Here is a 14,537-nt window from a genome sequence, read left to right on the forward strand (position 1 = left end):
ACATATACATAATGCAAATGACTGCAGAGTATAACGGGTAATTCTTCCTTTAACTGTTTGCTCAGTTTAAATTAAATCCTGACCAGCATTTCAAAACAACAAGTGGCAGGCTTCTACGAATAAAAATAAAATGTCCCTTCCTTTCAGATTGTGCGCACAGATCTAAAGGAATTAAGAGATTTCAATCTAGATGGTGCTCCTTATGGATATACTCCGTTCTGTGACAGTCGAAGAGAAATGGATGGCTACAGGTTCTGGAAATCGGGATACTGGGCAAGTCATTTAGCTGGAAGAAAATACCATATCAGGTACTGAAGAATTCAGTTTTTTCAAAATAGAGGGGGAAAGCTTTTGCTGCAACTTAGAATTAGCAGAAAACTAGCTGAGGTATACAATGGTGCAGCGAACCACTTCTTGCTTACTGTTGCCTCTTTAAGGTTCCACTGCCTATGGTTCATTTGAAGCACTAGGGACACTGAAGTTAATTTCAGTATGCTACAACTTTTACAGATGAAGAATTGAAGTGTTAACTAACCAGACATCTTCATTTGTTAATAACAAATGTTGGAAGAAGGGATTGCATGACAGCAAAGTTAAGATTTGTTGAAAATCTTTTTTCGTACGTGCCATGACCTTGTTAGAACTGCTTTCCTGCCTTGTATTAGATAACTTGCTGTACTGCCACCAGGAGACTGTTTTAGCATATTTTATCTTGGGGTCTACTGGGGCTGCAGTAAGTTACCCATCAGTCAAATGTCATTACTAATTGCATCATCTCCCTGTAGTGCTCTGTATGTCGTGGATCTGAAGAAGTTCAGAAAGATAGCAGCTGGAGATCGACTCAGAGGACAGTATCAGGGTCTTAGTCAGGATCCCAACAGTCTATCCAACCTCGATCAGGTGCGTTTGTATTGGGTTTGTTTCATTTAGTTTTACTGGGGTATGATGGCAGGTTGGCACCTCTCCTTTCCTGGCCAAACTTCAATCACAACCAGATCCAGGGGCAGTCCCCTTATGCCCTGCCTTCAAATGAGGCAGGTATTGATAGCATCAAATATAACTGGTGGGTGGAAACACCACCTTCCCCCAACTGTCTTGAGACTATCAAATTTTCCAGTATACTCCAAGACAAATACATAACACAACTGGGTACTTGTTTCTTGAGCTATCCAGCTCAGAGTGCTTTACTGTGCACTGACTAGTGACATGGAAGTAAGGCTCATACTGTGGCAGATGGAAAAAATAACACAATGGTTTTAATCAATTAAGAATAGTCTTCCAAACTGGTCCAGTACAGCTTTGATACTGGATTCATATTACTGCTTTAATACTGTTTTGTTACATAACTAATTTTCAACAAAATAAGATTAACAGTTGTAGTATGCAGGGTTTTTTCCAAAGGACTTTGTCTGGAATGAAACAGATGATTCATCATTTCTTATTTGCACTGGAAAAAAAGACTCTTTACAAAAATATAAGCTTCTTAATACTATGTGGTTGGGGGGGGGGTTGTTCCTCCCACCCTGCACCCTGTGGAAACTGCTACTAACTCTTACTCTTCACAACAGGATTTGCCTAACAACATGATCCACCAGGTCCCAATTAAATCACTCCCACAGGAGTGGCTTTGGTGTGAAACATGGTGTGATGATTCCTCAAAGAAGAGAGCAAAAACCATTGATCTGGTAAGTGCAGTATGGCTCCCTCATTGTTATGTCACAATAAAATATAGTGACCAGTTTTAGAGACACTTGTCTACCTCAGATTTAGGCACATCATCCTGTATTGTTACTTACGGGTTTTCAGCAGTTCATTTTTTTCTTTTCCTTGAGTTTCTATGTGTGTCTTACCTGGAGCAGTGGCATTATTATGAATTTGGAAAGAGACTCTACACTGTAGTCTAGCCCAAATACAGGCATGTGGTGTTCACCAACAACAGATTAATTCCACCAGGGGGAAGCATACCTCTAATAAAATAAACTTTTTTTATGCACTGTCTAAATCATTCATATGTTTTGTTTGCAGTGTAATAACCCAATGACCAAAGAGCCCAAGTTGCAAGCAGCGATGCGTATAGTTCCAGAATGGCAGGACTATGATCAAGAAATCAAACTGCTCCATAGTCTTTTCCAAAAAGAAAAAGAAATGCGAACACCAGCTAAGATGCCAGGACAACACACACATGGTAATCTTTATTTCCCTGCTTCTGTGACTTTCTTCCTACGTGTTTGGACAGGGGTCATTCACTGTAAGCTCGCACCATGCAAAGGCTTGCATGCAGGATCTGTTAAATAATCTGTATATTTTAATGGGCCAGAAAGGCCTTGCTGAGTGTGGCTGGTGCAACTTACCCTGATAGTAAAGCTTAGAGAACAGAGAGCTATATTGCACACGTTTTCCAGTTCTGTTAGAGACCCTTGCTGTTCTGGTGATTTTATGAACTTGGCCTTATCTTAACCCTTAATTAAAGTGCCGCTATACACAATGGGTATGAATTGTTCTTCAGTCACTGGTAACCTTGTAAAGAACAAGTCTTTGGGGTTTCTATACTGATTTTCAAACCCATCTGTCAATTGAGGCAGCTGGAAACGGAGCGCTAATTTTTTTCCTCCTCTTCTACAGATCCAGCAGCACATGTGGAATTATGATCCATGGAAAAAAATTCAAGTTAGACTGTTTCATAGACAATTTTTATATTGAAAGCTAGTTTTTTCCGGTATGTCTGCAAAACTGCTGAATAATTGAATGGGATGATGTATGCATTTTTATTACTTGCCTTTGGGTTAATTTCTGCATATGAAATAGAATCTGGATTGCTGGAATTAGCATTACTGGTTTTTTGCACCTGTGGTGGAGATGAAAGAGCCCATGATGGAATTTAGCATTTCAGAAACAAAACTTCAAAATCCACTGGAAAAGCCGCAGCCTGTTCCTTCAGCTGTTGCCACCTCCACCATTGATGAAGATCCTGTTAGCCTCAGATCTAACTTGAGAGCCTGAAAATCGCAGAGCCACTGAGCCATTGGCTAGAACATAAGCCGTAACCTCAACTGCTGGAGGTAATTTTTCCAAGTAACATTAAAAGGCTCACAATCACGCCTTGAATTTGGGATACTGTTTTATTTGCAAGTTTTCAAACTGTAAGAAATGCTTCTCAGATTTGTTCAGTATGCCCTTGATTTTATAACAAATCCAGCATTACTTAGATTTTCTATTGCCTATCTTCATTTATTGCCCAACTTTTGAAGGTTTGGCTTAATGTGAAGCTACCACAATTTATTTAAATGCCCATCCAAAAACAAATGCCTACACTTACAAAATGAGCAGAACATTGAATTTGACAGCTCAGTTCATCCTAGCCCCTCAGACTTGAATCAAAGTGTCCTCCTTCCTTCCTGCTCAACATTTAAATCAGTCTGCAAAACTGGTCAGGCCTTACTATTGCTGTGGTTCACTGATTCATGAATGTTTTTTGTTTATGAAAAATCTGTGGAAGCTTGGAAGTTTTTCATCATGTAAATTTCATTAACTTTATTTTTCTTCAAACAGAGATGTCACTTCAATAAAAACTTTGGAGTTCTTAGGTCTTAAGCTGTAGTAGACACTCAGTCCTTTGATCATCCTTGCTTGCACACATTACAGCCCTAATTTGATTTTGGGGTTTCTGAATATTTTACCTGCAGTTGTTTTCATTCTATGCACAGACAAGAAACCATTTTTCTGCAAGGATTAATTATCCTGGGCTGGTTTTATCATTCATATTCATGTCTTAATTTTTAAGATGATACTGCCATAGTTCTGTGTTATGAACATAACCAATTAAAAAAATCCTCAGACCCTGTTTCCCCTCATTCTGTAGGATTGTCTGCTCCCTAGAACATGAGAAATTGAAGAGCTGAAATACAAGAACTAAAGTAGTATTTCTGGTAGTAAAATATAGCACCCTATGCACTGCTTCCTTAGAAATCAAACTGGGATCATTTCTGCCTCCCATGTTTTTATATCCAGGTAAATGTTCTGTGCTATAAGAGCTTAACGCTAAAGATAATCCTGACTTAGGATGTATAATACAATTAAAAGAATATCTTGTCAATGTTTTGGAGGAATCTGAAAGACAGCAGTTGTAGTGTTCAAACTGTTCAATAGGACAACTGAACAGAAAAGCAGCTCTTCTCCAGTCAGCTCAAGAAAGGGCCCAAATCACTAACCCAAACTCTTAAAAAAAAGATGTTAAAAGAAATAGTTGGGGTCCCTTAATGCACACATAGCTGGTGCTGTTGACAAGGTCAGTAACGCTGCACATACCCACTTTTGGTACCCACCAGAAGTGTAATTCTAGAAAGGTATTGGAAAGGAGAGTTTATAATCTCCCCCTCTCCAGAGGGAGAGCTATGCAAACATGGGGCCTGGATATCAAAGCATGACCTCAGACAGTATGAGTTATCAGCTTAGGTATTTTCCGCTGTGTCGGTTTTTAAATTCAGACAGTCTCCCTGATGCTCTGTAAACTACAAGTGGCTTATGCTTCCCATCGAAACTCTTCCAGTTAAGGATAAACAGACTTACACTAGAAGGATTTTTTTCTAGTGTAAAAAACCAATAATGTTCCTGCCAACAAATTAATTACATACTATGTTAATTAGCCTATTTTAAACAGATAAAACAGCACATGTAAGATTCCCCTTTCTGTGTTCAGCTACAAACCACTTACAGCTCTGTGGAGCAGAGGGAATGGCACAGGATCAGGTGGGCAGGAGCTGCACACCGCAGTTTCATCCGCGCATGGGCAGTAGAGGAGGATCACTTAGGATGGAGGGTAGGTGGGTGGGGAAAGAATCTGCGCAAGCCCTCAGAACAAGACAAGTGTGTGTCCTCTCCGAAACAAGACCCTCTCCTATCTAAAACCATCTTTGGCTTCATTTTTTTCAAGTATTATTAGAAGCTAGAAGACAGAGAATGAAGTAGCCTCTTAAATTCAGCACAATATTTACAATGCCTTGTTCGGAGTTATATTTTCTTGAATAAGGAAAAATATTTTCTAAATTAAATGTCAGTTACAGAATTATTCTTTTTAATTATGCTCCTCCATTCTAATAGTTAATGTATGCACTTAAACACCCACACTGCATACTTTTTTTTTTTTTTTAAATTATAAGATCTAACAAGCTATGGAGAACATTTTTGTTCCTTCTGGCTAACACACTAAGCTCTTCTGTTCAGCTCTTAGTAAGAGAAAAACCCAAACCAACAACAAACTAACTCACAGTTGATATACAAAGAAACTAGAAACATGTAATGTGAGATTTTTGTACCTTCTGCAGCACTCTTAATAGTCCTGTACCTATTTTCAAGTACATTCTGAAATGAACATGGTACTAATCATTCTGAATGTGAACTACTCCAGTTTTTCCTGGGAAGCCACTATTTATTTGCACACAAGAATTACAATCATAAGGAGAATAGTCACTTATTTTGGATCTGTACATATGCTTGCTCATAGTGCTCAACTGGGCCTTAAAAGAAAAAAAATCTTTTGACAGCTCCATCTAGAAGGAATCTTGAAGATGATTACTGAAATCGAGCTGCTTCTGATCATACCACTGATGGCCTGTTCCTGTAAACTAGTAAGGCTGATAAGAAAAAATAGAAAATGGGGATTACAGAGGTCACAACATAATTTTGGATCCCTCTGACTAGAAAGGCCACTTCTGTGGCAAAGTGATGATACTATTCCCAATCTCTGGATACAAGCAGCTTGTCCTCTTGGTGACAAGTTCACATTGAAAAATGGCCAGTACTTTATTTTAAAAGGAAGATTTCACTGCCTTACTAGAAAACAAATAGCAGAGAAATATATTTTAAAGATTTCTCTATCATTTAGCTATTGGGGATAGGTTGTAAGGGAAATTAAAAGGGTGGGACATGTACAAAGCAGTAAATAGCCAGTCACAATCCTAGGAACCAGAATTTTTTTTTTTTAAATATAAACTGTTTTGCATATCCAAATCTTCTGTAATCTGTTCAAGAATATACCATAACTCGGTGCGGCACTGATACCTACTGACCCCAGATATTGGGAGTTACTCTCTACTGAATGTTACCTGAACTGAGATTACAGTGAGGTTCCCAGTACAGCGGGAACAGACAGCTCTGTAACATAATAAAGCCTTTTCTGTTCTTTACCCGTGCCTCTCATGTCAATTACTTTGGGTCTGATAACTAATGTTTTAATGGAGTTGCTTAGAGTACATTTGGCACTTATTCTTCTATTCAAGTGTTGGGATACTGTTGAAAAGCTTCTGGAAGCGAAAAGCAAAGAGTTCCTCCTCCAAGCCAGTCTTGTAATCATGGTATTAAATTAACACCTAAACTGAGACACTTCTGTTAAAGAAACAATAGAAATATTTTACATTTAAGGTAGATTTGTATCTTTTTTTCAACTCTACTAATAATTAAAAAAAGGTGCTTCTGTGTCAGTTTTCTTCATTTGATTACGTTTTACACTGATATGTTAATAGTAAGCCCTCAGAAAAGTCAGTGTCTCTCAAATACTACTTCCAACGTCCAAGCTGGGTCTGGGTCTCTTTCAGAGTTGGGAATGAATTCCAGACTCCTATGGGACTCTGAGAAAAGCCTCAACCAGAGCATCTTTATTACTCAAAGAGCTATAAATTAGACAATTTTACACAAAGCCTAGCTGAATACCATAGAAGTATGTATTTGGTTTCCTACAGTTGACTGTTTGAACTTGCTCAGGTTTGAAAAATGAGAACAAGTCCCACAAGACAACTAAAAGGGGAAAAGGAAGCAGCCAGAACGAATAAATGGATGGTATCTGCCTCTTGCGTCCTCAACCAGTAAGGGGGTGTACACCACCACCCTCTTTTAATTTTCAAAGTACATAGGTACACAGTGTTCTGTCTGAGACTGATTTCCTCTACCCCAAAAGAGCTTAAATAAGAAAAACTCTGATGGCTGGGGGGAGGTTGCAGAATGGAAAAAGTAGTTTTGAATCTTCTTCTACAACCCCCCTTTTTTTTTTATTTATATTAGCCTGAATACAACAGATATTTAGGTGGGCCGCCTGTCCCATTCCCCTCCACCCCACCAACCCTATCAATACATGCCTGTAACTTCAGCCACACACCACATACAGCTCAATGTAAACATGTCAGGAAGTGCATTCCCCCAGCAGGGGCTGTCATGCCACATGGTGCATGATGGCTCCTTCGGTGCTGCAACGTGCCAAGGGCAGCAGCTGTAGAAGCCCGTCGTGTTCTGGCTCAGCTCTGGACTTCTTGCCACATGTGCAAGGCATTAGTCAAGTGTCCAACCTGCCCCTTCACTTTCTTGACAGCAATCTTAAAAGTAATTTCCAGCACTGGTGCCTAGCTTTCATCAAGCAGAGCCAGCTTTTCCAGTGCAAGACTTACTGCTCTGCTCTGAATTAGTGGCCTGGGGACACTCAGTCCTCACAGTGTACTATAATACAGAGGCTCATGTGGGGACTGTCCAGCCCACCCTGTGCTGAGGCTGCAACCAACGTCTGTGCTACAGGCAGACACCAGTGTGTCCACAATGCAGCCCCATACCAACAGCTATCACCACCTGCTGCATATCACCCATGGATGTGCTCTTACAGCATCCCAACAAGTTCCTGCCACTCAGTCTTTCTTCATCCTGAGATGTCCTTCACTGCCAACAAATTACACCTAAATTTGTGCTCATTCTATATAGTAGTTAATGGGATTCAGAAGATCTTGGGGGAGAGTATGACAGGAGTGGAGGACTGATAGAGGGAAGTTACAACAAGGAACGGAGTTGCAGTTGAGGAAAACCCAGTTTGTTTCAATTAGGAGGCAGCAAGCACTGCAGGATGCTCCTTTTCTCTCATGGTTGTGTTTAAAGACAAACAGGCAGTTGAAAAGCAGAGGTCCACGGTTACCTGAGAGCACTGTGAGGTGCAAGGGTACCTGCAGAACCAGAAACACACACCAGTGGCAGCCCCTTGTCTCTGGCATATCAGATCTAGACTGTGTGAACCTGGGACCACAGCTTTGCTGGAGCACCAGCTAATCCTCCCATAATACAGCACAGCAAAACTCACCTCACCTCTGCATTCCTCCGTGAGTAGCATTTGGTTTTGCTATTGAGAGCCATCCTCCAGTAAGGAAGCATGGTGCCTCTATTGAAGAGTTTGCCACAAAATTAAAGCAGTACTTTACCCAAAGGACTGTTTAGTGTCGCTGCTGGCGTATTCAGTCCAGCAGCTCAAATCCAGCTCCTACCCACACATGAGAGAAAAGGGAGGAGAAGCCTCTACGCACATCACAGACACTTGATTCATATCTTGTTTGCCTTGTACCACTTAGGCTTGAACTGGGGAACAGTTATACAGTGTATGACGGTAAGCTGTGCTTTGTCTCCAGGCAAACAAAACCACCTTTCCAGATTCTGCTCTTGCTGCCTGTTTCCATCTATTGATCAAATACTTGCACTGACATAACAAGATGAAAAATCAGCCACTAAAATGCACTTCAGAGTTAGGCCAATTACAATAGTTAGGGTGCCCTTGTTGTCAGGGCTTAAAAGCAGTGGCAGAGACACCCCGTGCCTGTCTTCCACACACACTTTGCTAAGCCTGACGAGATCCCCTCATCCAAGACACACGTGGCAGTGCCTGCGCACACAAAAAGATCCCTACAATTCAGCACACAGCACGCACCAGCACCCTCAGCTGTACTCCGGGTGCAACAGGCTCTCCTGTCCTATCACCAGTGACTCCTTGCCTGCACACAGCTCCATGCCATTCTCACAACCAGCTAGAACCTGCTGTAGAAAGGGCCGCCGGGTTTAATTAATCCTGTCCCTAGTAGACATCTGCAGCCTGCATCACAACAGAAAACCCTGTAAATCAGTGTAGGCAATCACAGGGGCTTCTGGTTGGAAGTTCTTGCTGGGCTTTGACAAGCTTGTCACTTGGCGGTGAGTGGAGATGCTGGGAGTGTAAACGTAAAGCTCACAACTAGGAACCAGAAAGAACACTGAGCTCCCATGGGTATTGTAACTCCCATCCAGCAGCTGTACGGTGCGTCTCACACATCTCACCAACTTGCAGCTGTCCAGAAAATGTCTTCAATTACTTTGTCCGACGAGTGCAGCCTGATTTGCAGTCACTGCAGAAATGCCTGAAGCGCACCCCAGGAAAGGAATTAAACCTGTGCCCTCTGGAACCAAGAGACTCACTAATCTGCCATCTGTAACACAGCCACTGCCAACGGAACACAAAGCACGAGGCTCCCAAACCCTCCCGCTTCCCTAGAGCGGCCTTGCAAGTCACCACAGAAAGGTTCACTGATACTGTATTTACACTTCACACTTCCACCTCGGCTAGAAGTGACAGTGTAAATATACCAACATTCAAAGCCTACCCACAAGGAAATTCCTCTCCATTTGCTTTGCCTTCTTCCTCTTTGCCATATAACTATATTTACCCCATCACAAGTATTGCTAGTGGATTATACGCTCCATCTGTTTTGATTCAACAGACTGATCTTTGCTGACTTGAAGATAATTAAAGACCTCTCCCCTACTCTCCCTTTCTGTCTGCAGCATGTATGCCAGCTGCTCGTTGGAATCCAGATAATTGAACAGCATTCCCTAATCAGGAAACTCAGGGAAAATCACTTCTGACTACCAGGGTTTATTGCTGACTAGACTTTATTAAGATCATTGCTAAGACAGATTGCCTTGTGCTTGGAACACACTGAATTTGTTCCTTATTAGCCAGCTTGGGGCTTGATGAGGAATGAGAACAGTGTTTCTTCTGTGTGAAGATCTGGAATAACGAACTCTGAAATATACTTGATTACAGCACAGCAGGGTCCTCTTCTGCTCCTAGGCAGCCCAGGAAACACACGACACACAATCAAGCATTCTGCTTCTTTAATGCTGTTACTACACCTGAGCACAAACACACCTGGAGATGCAGGACCTGCCTGACCACAGTGCTGTGCCTGGAGGATATCGATTTGCTGAGGCACTGCTGAGCCTGCAGGTGTGTGGGAAGCACCCTAGCACCCGCTGGTAAGCACCCCCTGATGTTACCACTTAGAAAGCCAAAAATCCTCATGACTGACCTTTTGCATCTCCTAGAGATGGGAGGGGAAGGACTAAGACATACACTCACCTTGAAGAGAGGGCAGCTGGTAACTCAGCTGAACAGGGCTGGGGGGAGTGCTACATGGCATGCACTGTGGTACCAGTTCCAGAGCTCACTGGCCTCACCACCTGCTCATCAGAGGCTGTTGCATTTCTTACCATTCCCCCTCTACTGAGCATGACCATCTTGCGTACAGGTCTTTGCTTCCTCCTAAAAGATACTACAGAAGAGAGAACCATCTGCTTTGTTTAATTAAAATTAATTCCCCACACTAAAGCCATGCATCTTCCTCCTGGGGAAGGTTTCTGCTATTCATACTTAGTATATCTCCCATCTCTGCTGAAAAGAACAGGTCTCAGACCTTAGACTCTTAGTATCCAACCTTTACTCTACCTATAGGTGTTTATTTACTGCAGTAAATATATAGTAGAGACTTCCACAGCCCAAAGTATTTCTTTCAGACTTTAGACTGTTTTCTTTATATTTTCTGGTTTGCTTGGTTGGGTGTTTTTTAATTTATTTTTTTTTAATAAATCAAGGAAATCTTGACACCAAAACTGGATACATAATTCCAAGTATTCCAGGATCAATTTCATCAACACTGCATAAAGAAAAAAATGTTTGCCTGCATGAGTATTTCTGTACATCCACACTCATTCTACTGAATCTTTGCCTTTTATACCACCAAGCACCACAGGAGGCCTTCTACCCATCCCACTGAGAGTTTCTTTTGAACTGCTTGTCCAATCACTAAAACCCTTTTTTTTGACTCAAGAATACAGTCCCCTATTTGTTGGAAGTCCTTGTGTTTCTTATTCCTAGATGTGTAATTTCAAATTTGCCTTACTGAAATGTTTTTGTTGTTCCTCTCCAGAAAGAGGCCCCAAGAAATCTGCATTGCTGTGTATGATTCACTGCTGCTCAACAGCTGTCACCACAATTGCTTCCAGACCTTTAGGAAAGCACTGAATAGCACAGATCACTGCAGAGGAAAAGAATCTCAAACACCTATTTAGTAAGGATTCCCACTAACTATTACTACTAAAACTTTGCTAATTGGCTCTTAATCCTTTTAACACATGCTCAAAGGATATGCTATATAGTTACATTATTTTGGAGCAACAAGGTAGGCTTTTGTGAAGCATTTATGTATACACTCAGTGTTGCTATTAAATCCAAACCTCTAATTCCTTAAAGTCACACTTGTTTGACAAGAATTATGTCCCACAAAATCCTCTCAAGAGTCATTTAAGCCCTCAAGGCACCACTGATGTCCCAGGAGCTTCCCTTGTTTTGTTTCAGACAGATGCCTGGACAAGTAACTCCGTGCTGCGCTTTTCTGGAACACGTGCCCTTATCTTCCACAGTTTATTGAAAACTATCATCACTGGGTCAGTGATTTCCCCAGTCATTTCTTCAGACTCTTTGTAAATACCAGTTATTGAGTTGCCCCTTTCAAAAAATCTTAAAATATCAACTGCTTAACATGTATCACACCAGACTGATGAAGATATCCTGCTACTATCAATGAACAAGAGCACACCATTCTGATTCTTTTTACACACAGCACACACATACCTAGTAAGTATCCTGCTTTTTATTAAACAGTTTTCCTATCTTCACCTAGGAACAAAGCTAAATGAGTTAAGAACGTTTTTCCTAATGCTCTACTTCTTGTTCTTAAATTGAACTGTATTTAAGATGTGTTCAAGATTGTGTTTCTCTCTCTTGGGTAAATAAGTCCTTATCTGTTGCTATACGGGCAGCCACGGAGGCCAATTAGCAGACATGCTGACCGAATTATGCTCCTACCCAGGAATGTGTCTCCAACTCTGAATGGAGGCACGTTGGCAGGCTTATATGGGAAAATGTCCTCGCTGCTGCTGCTATGTCCACATCTCTGTAAGAACACGTTACTTTGTTTTCACAAGCCATTTGACTCAGGTCTTTCAAAAAACACTCAAAAATAAGTAAGACACTTACTTATTAGTAAGCCTTATACATAAGAGGTTTTTGCCCTCTTGAACATTTTAATTGTTTGTCCCAACAACATTGTAGACTGCTGGCTTGAGAGGTGCCACCCAAGTCACCAAATCCAGTACCTTGATACTACAGCTACTATTGCATGATCCCACTCCCAAATTTATCCAGATCACTTAAAACGAGTTAGGTTTCTTATTCCTCCATCACACTGCTGGGAAACTGTTCAAATCTCACCACACTGACAGTGATGGAAATCATCTTCCAGTTGCCCACCTAAACTCACGCATGGCAACTTCACACTCATTTTTCCCCTCTCGCCAACATTTGCTTTTAACTCCCTGCCACCACCCCACTTCACATGCAGCAACTTTACCCCTTCTCACTGAGCAAACAAGCCAGTTTTGGTTTTGGTTTTTTTTTTTTCCAAAAAGAAACTACCCTTTGGAAGGCGAACTTTTGGTTCACAAATTTCTGTGGAAAGCTGGTTGCTCAGAATCACACTGGTGAACTCTGTGGGGTAGCTTTTTAGCTATATTGTCCTTTTATAATATAACTGAAGGAAAGCACTCTGACCATGCTGATCAATGATCTTAGCAGATGCTTTGACCTGTAGATGGAGCACTTGCACCACTGAAAAAGATCCACAAGTGCCTGCCCACCCCTTCCCCGCAATTTCCAGCAATTTTTAAATTGGGAAGTATTTGTCCCATGTGGTCTGCTGTGGCATTCCATTAAAGAAAAAAAAAAAAACAAACCCAAAGTCCAAAGACAGAAAACTGGAGCTTGGCAAGCTCTACCCAAATCAGCCCCAAGTAGGAAACACACATTCTCATGCCCTGCAGCTGCACGCTGGTTGTGTTGCACGCATGTTAAGACATGCAATGAATACCATCTCTGAGAAGTACCAATACATTTTCTAGACTTACTGCTATTAAGTTATAAGGCTTTTCAGTGAAGTTCAAATACAGTTACATTGAAAAGGTCTAACTGCTTCCAGGAAAAGGAGCAGCCAAACAGATCCACTTCTGGATCTATTGTGGGTGGTTTTTTGTTTGGCTGGTTTGTTTTTTAGTTTTTTTACTATTTATTAATAATAAAATCCTGTGGAACCACTTTTATTTCACTTACCATCAACTTTCTAGTGCAAATCAAGAGCCAATTTATTCATGCAAATGAAGACTATCATCCCCTTTTAGTACTACACCTCTTCGGATTAGAACACCTCTTTTATAAAAAAGGATTGGTTCTAGGACAAATGGGCTGGAAACACAGAAATCTTTACAGTACATTGAACCAGGTTTATTTGGTCCACTGTCTTGACCATGACTATGAGAAGCTCTTTGGTGAGAGCAAGCAAAAAACCTTAAAGTAATATGAAACCCCTGCATAGTTTGAGAATCATCTTCCTCCCTCCCACTATGGCAGAAAGGACTCCGACATAAGGGCAAGAAGTCTGTACTTCTTATATGAAGACTGTATTCCTGAGGGAAGCTGTTGTCTCACATCCCACACATTAACACCCAGAGACTCATATAAGACTCTAAATGAAATATGTATTTTCAAAACTTTCATTCTGCTCACTGATATAACTGATAAATTTACTTTCTTTTTGAAGGGCGAGCACTGGAAATACAGTGTGTGTTGTGAATGCCCCCCTCGTTTCTTTTTGTAAAGCAACCAAAAGCACGCAGTTCTTGAGCTCCATCATAAAAGTACATGCTATCATCTGAGTGGCACAGGAGGCCTAAAGCTGTGCTCTATCCACACTTTGAAGCAACTCTCTTTGTATGAGTTTCCAAGTACCCTTCTGCTTACTTTTGGACAAACCCACTGGGGAACAAGACACAATCCTTCTCTTACTCATTGTCAAGCTTCCTGCCTCGCTTTGCTTTCCCTCTGCCAGACAGCTGATGCATGAGAAACCTATTGCCAGCTCATATCCATGGCACAATAAATGTACCTGATCACTTTGTGTTGCTGATCAAAGCAAGAACTGCATTCTAAAAGCAGAAGTGTGATCTGAAGACAGTGTCAGCCCCATCAAGCATAAGCTGAATATTTTAACAGCTGGAAGTCGATTTTAAAAGCTCTTCAGCAAAGCCCAAGTATTTTAGGGATGAAGGTGTCAAGGAATGAGGTATTAGAAAGCTCTCACTCTAGGGACCCAACCTTGCAACCACCTAAAAGCTGTCCAATTTGTTTGCTCATTCATTCATTTACTTAAGGCTGTAAAGCTTAATGCCCATGCAGGGGAAAACAAGGGAGAAGCTGCTCTTACAAGTCAGTAGTTGCTCGGCACTTTAACCAAAGCACTGACTAGTGCACATGGAAGAGAGATGCTCTGAGAAAGTCATCTGTTGCCAGCAAACAGCACAGAATTTGAGGAAGAATA

At 41.3% G+C, this 14,537-nt stretch overlaps 1 protein-coding gene across 6 annotated transcripts in view; it reads left to right on the top strand.

Moving 5' to 3' along the window:
* UGGT1 (UDP-glucose glycoprotein glucosyltransferase 1) overlaps positions 1-3,591 on the top strand; it is a 45,793-nt gene extending 42,202 nt beyond the window's left edge. For all 6 annotated transcript variants that reach the window (XM_054836152.1, XM_054836157.1, XM_054836151.1 and 3 more), the window contains 5 exons: positions 148-308; positions 786-900; positions 1,569-1,685; positions 2,026-2,185; positions 2,623-3,591. In XM_054836152.1, coding sequence (XP_054692127.1) covers positions 148-308; positions 786-900; positions 1,569-1,685; positions 2,026-2,185; positions 2,623-2,648 — 579 coding nt within the window. In that variant the 3' untranslated portion in view covers positions 2,649-3,591. The remainder of the gene's footprint in view (positions 1-147; positions 309-785; positions 901-1,568; positions 1,686-2,025; positions 2,186-2,622) is intronic.
* Positions 3,592-14,537: the final 10,946 nt, after the last annotated feature.

Source organism: Grus americana, chromosome 9 (genome assembly GCF_028858705.1).
Source record: "Grus americana isolate bGruAme1 chromosome 9, bGruAme1.mat, whole genome shotgun sequence".
In the NCBI taxonomy this organism is placed as follows: Eukaryota; Metazoa; Chordata; class Aves; order Gruiformes; family Gruidae; genus Grus; species Grus americana.